Raw genomic sequence first — 3535 nt, 5'->3', positions numbered from 1 at the left:
ACAGTACATGACAACAAAGACAACATCGATTTAAAAATACAGGGTCAGACCAAATGAGAATATGAATACCAGAACATTAAAAGTTTAAGTTCAAGTGTGCCTTATGTAATCTGTGCCTATTATAGATAGATACTATTTTAATCCTGTACAGGGTTACTTTCAGTATGTTAAAGGGCAGAATAGTATTAAACCACAATATCAAACTCTCATAATGCCATGAGCCAGTAGACCTGCTGTCTTTAGACTGAATGAAGTCATCTGTTCACCTAATATAGAAACAGACTGGAAAATCCAACTTCCTTTTTTCTCTAATGCAGCCAGGACTAGACAGTTACTTCCTGTCCCATCAGGATCAAAAATGGAAGTTAACCTTTGCAGTTCTTTTGATAATGTACTTTAGTACATTGTATCATCCAGTCCTTATACTTCTCTGACCCTGTTACCCTGTTACTCTTATCTGGATATACATCTGTGTGATGGTAAAACATAAGCCTGGAAATTGCTACACATAGCCATATATATATATATATTTCTGTTGCTGTCTGTGATGTCTATAGCTGTCTGGAGGAGGCAGTATATTTCAGATAGGCAGACTCAGCACGGTGGATTTGGAGGAGGAGATTACGTCAGATGAGGTAAAGTCCGAGTCTGAAACGCCATTGCACTCTTTCTCTCTGTGTCTGTCACTCCTATTGATCACCACTCCATCAAGAACGCTAGCAGCATTTCTCTTAGACCACTAAATTATAGTTAGTCACTCTACTATAATGATAAAAACTATCAACTATCATCAACTATTGTCTTAAAATAACAAAAACGGTAACAAGCATCATTTACAGTAATAAATGTTGGGTTTGAGTATGTATTCCTGATTTGTGAGATGTAGCCTGAGATAAACATAAGGGTTCAGACATATATTATTTATTATTTAATCTCAGTTGCTCCTTGCTGACTACAGCTTAAACCTAATGTAGGAAATCTAACACAAAATGATGCATCAAGTGCGCATGACAGACACGTGTTGGGAAACTGTCTGAAGGTTTCCACTGTGATGCATCGCAAATGAGGAATTGATGCAGGCCATTTGTCACCCAGACCACTCAACCATTCAGTATTTTGTTGTCAGAAACTGATAGATCCCACACACTGTTCACTGATGGAACACAAAACAAAAAGGTACAGAAGAAAAGTAGACATCAACAGGCAGTTTAGCCATGACCATATCAAAACCCTCCCTAAATGTGAATCCAGAAATGTATAAATACATGTTTGACTAAGCTTACGCCAGACTCAGGTTTAATCTATATAGCTCTTAGCGAAGTAAGAGTAAGACAATAATCAATCGGACAATAAAGAAATGCAAAACAAAAATCAAAATAAATCAATCAATTCAATTCAGCATTTAAGATGCAGTTCATGACCCAAGAACAGAATCAAAAGCTTTAGTCCACAGTCAGTGGTGACAGCCCAGTACAGACTGATGCTGGAGGCAGTTTAGCAGATAGACAGGACATTGAATCCATTTTCTTCCGTGACAGTAACCATCAGACCTTGCTGCCTGATGGGAATGTGATGCCATGCATGTGATTTACACCACTGTTATATGCTGTAAACAAAAGTTGATGTGTTTACAGTATTTGGGTTTATTCTGTTTAGGTGAATGTCAGTTATCTCACGTACCGGAAGTTTCTTTATGTGCTGCTGTTTGTGTGAATGCACCGACGGGCCACAGCTGTGTGACCGAGGCCTGTTTCGCATTGCATGTAAATGTCATACTTTTGAATTGTATGTAGCTGGCTTGAATGCATGTCAGGATGCACTCTTTTGCACCAGTGTTTCCTTCAACATGAAATAATCTGCATTAACACAGAATAACATTCAGTTGGTTTCATAAGTGACCCATGCTAAAGTTTATCAAAAAGAGGAATTAAAAAAATAAAAAATAAATAAAAAATCATCTTTTGGAAATTTGATCTTAATGCCTTAATTAAAGAAATTAAAAAATTTAAATTAAAAAAAAAATTGTTTTGTCAACTTTAGCATAGGTTCATAAACCTATGCACACCACTGTACCTACAAGAATGTCCTCTTTCTTCACTTTGGTTATGTTTTAGAGATTTTCATACTAACGTTTCTGAAGGAAACACTGGTCTGTGTGTTGTTTTTACAGTCACTGCATCTGCCATCTGCCTCAATATTAATGCTACAGTGTCTATGTTAGATACAGTCTGTCTAACCTGTCTTCTCTTTTTCTTTTGAAATGACTTTTGAGAGTAAAAAATGTCTTTCTTATGTTTGTTAAAATGCTGTTTAATTGCTGCTCACTTGATTTGATTACTCTGTTGTCCGTAACCTAATTCCCAGATCCTTGCAGTCTGTCACATGATTCAATAGGTCAGCAGTTATAGGTCAGTGATGGTGTGGTGATCTTTGTTTTTTTTTCTGTGTTTTTTCCCTGCAGGACTCTCTGAGGGGGCGACCGAAAGAGATCCCTCATAATGAGAAGCTGCTGTCACTTAAATATGAGGTAAAATCGCCAACTCGCTAAAAAGAATGCAGATTATTAGATGATTCTGGAAACCCAAGGTTAGATTGGGCCAGATTGTTTTTAATTAAAGCCTTGTGTATGTGTAGGATTTTAGACATTCCTTACTCTCATGACACCTTTTTGGTGTTAAAAATAAATAAAGGAAGCAATATAAACATTAAAATGGGACAATAATACAGGTATAGAAAATGCACTTTGGGCCATGAAGCCTAAACATGTGGCAACAACGAGGGCAGTAATCTTCTTAGGCAGGTTAAAATCTGGCTACAGTTGGTAAAATCAGCTTTGTATTAACATATTTTTGGTTTTCTATACATGAACTGACATTGATACAATAGTCACTTTTCACATTTTTAGGATTTGTGTTTATAATGAAGAATAGAAGTAATCATCATCACCTTAATCTGTATTTTACTGAATTATTTCATTATATGTGTGTGAAATTCCAGAGTCTGGACTATGATAACATTGAGAATCAGCTATTTTTGGAGGAGGAGAGGAGGATGAGCTACATGGTAAGTGGAGTGGGAATCACCTGCCTATATGTTGTACTTCCTTAATATGTTCTCTGTGTGTGAATCCATATAATTGCTTTGCTCTTTGCTCTTATTTCTCATCTTTCCTCTGCTGTTTGTTCCATCTCCTGTCCTCCTCTCCCGTCCCTCTCTCATCTTATATTTGTAGGGTTTTCGCTGTCTGGAGATCAGTCGCTGGGTGGTCTGTGGTCTAATTGGCTTTCTGACTGGCCTCATCGCCTGTTTTATAGACATTGCGGTGGAGGAACTGGCTGGGATCAAATACCAAGTGGTCAAACATAGTATTCTGAAGCTTTGTATAGGACACATCTAAGTCCATGCTAGCACCAGATGACGGGGCTTTACTGCACAAGAACAGAACAGAGAAACAGTGCAGTAACTGGAAGAATGTAATAGAGTGTGTGTGTGTGTGTATGTGTGTGTGTGTGTGTTTGTGTGTATATATATATAT

The 3535-nt window shown here is 37.3% G+C and overlaps 1 protein-coding gene across 4 annotated transcripts in view; it reads left to right on the top strand.

The window, feature by feature from the left end:
* clcn7 (chloride channel 7) overlaps positions 1 to 3535 on the top strand; it is a 19965-nt gene that overhangs the window by 872 nt on the left and 15558 nt on the right. For 3 of the 4 annotated variants that reach the window (XM_032536493.1, XM_032536492.1, XM_032536491.1), the window contains exons 2-5: positions 558 to 635; positions 2462 to 2527; positions 2998 to 3063; positions 3233 to 3365. In XM_032536493.1, coding sequence (XP_032392384.1) covers positions 558 to 635; positions 2462 to 2527; positions 2998 to 3063; positions 3233 to 3365 — 343 coding nt within the window. The remainder of the gene's footprint in view (positions 1 to 557; positions 636 to 2461; positions 2528 to 2997; positions 3064 to 3232; positions 3366 to 3535) is intronic. The other variant, XM_032536494.1, reaches the window with a different exon arrangement.

Source organism: Etheostoma spectabile, chromosome 15 (genome assembly GCF_008692095.1).
Source record: "Etheostoma spectabile isolate EspeVRDwgs_2016 chromosome 15, UIUC_Espe_1.0, whole genome shotgun sequence".
NCBI classification, from domain to species: Eukaryota; Metazoa; Chordata; class Actinopteri; order Perciformes; family Percidae; genus Etheostoma; species Etheostoma spectabile.
Note: the sequence above shows the minus strand (reverse complement) of the source record. Positions and strands in the feature narration are given on the sequence as shown.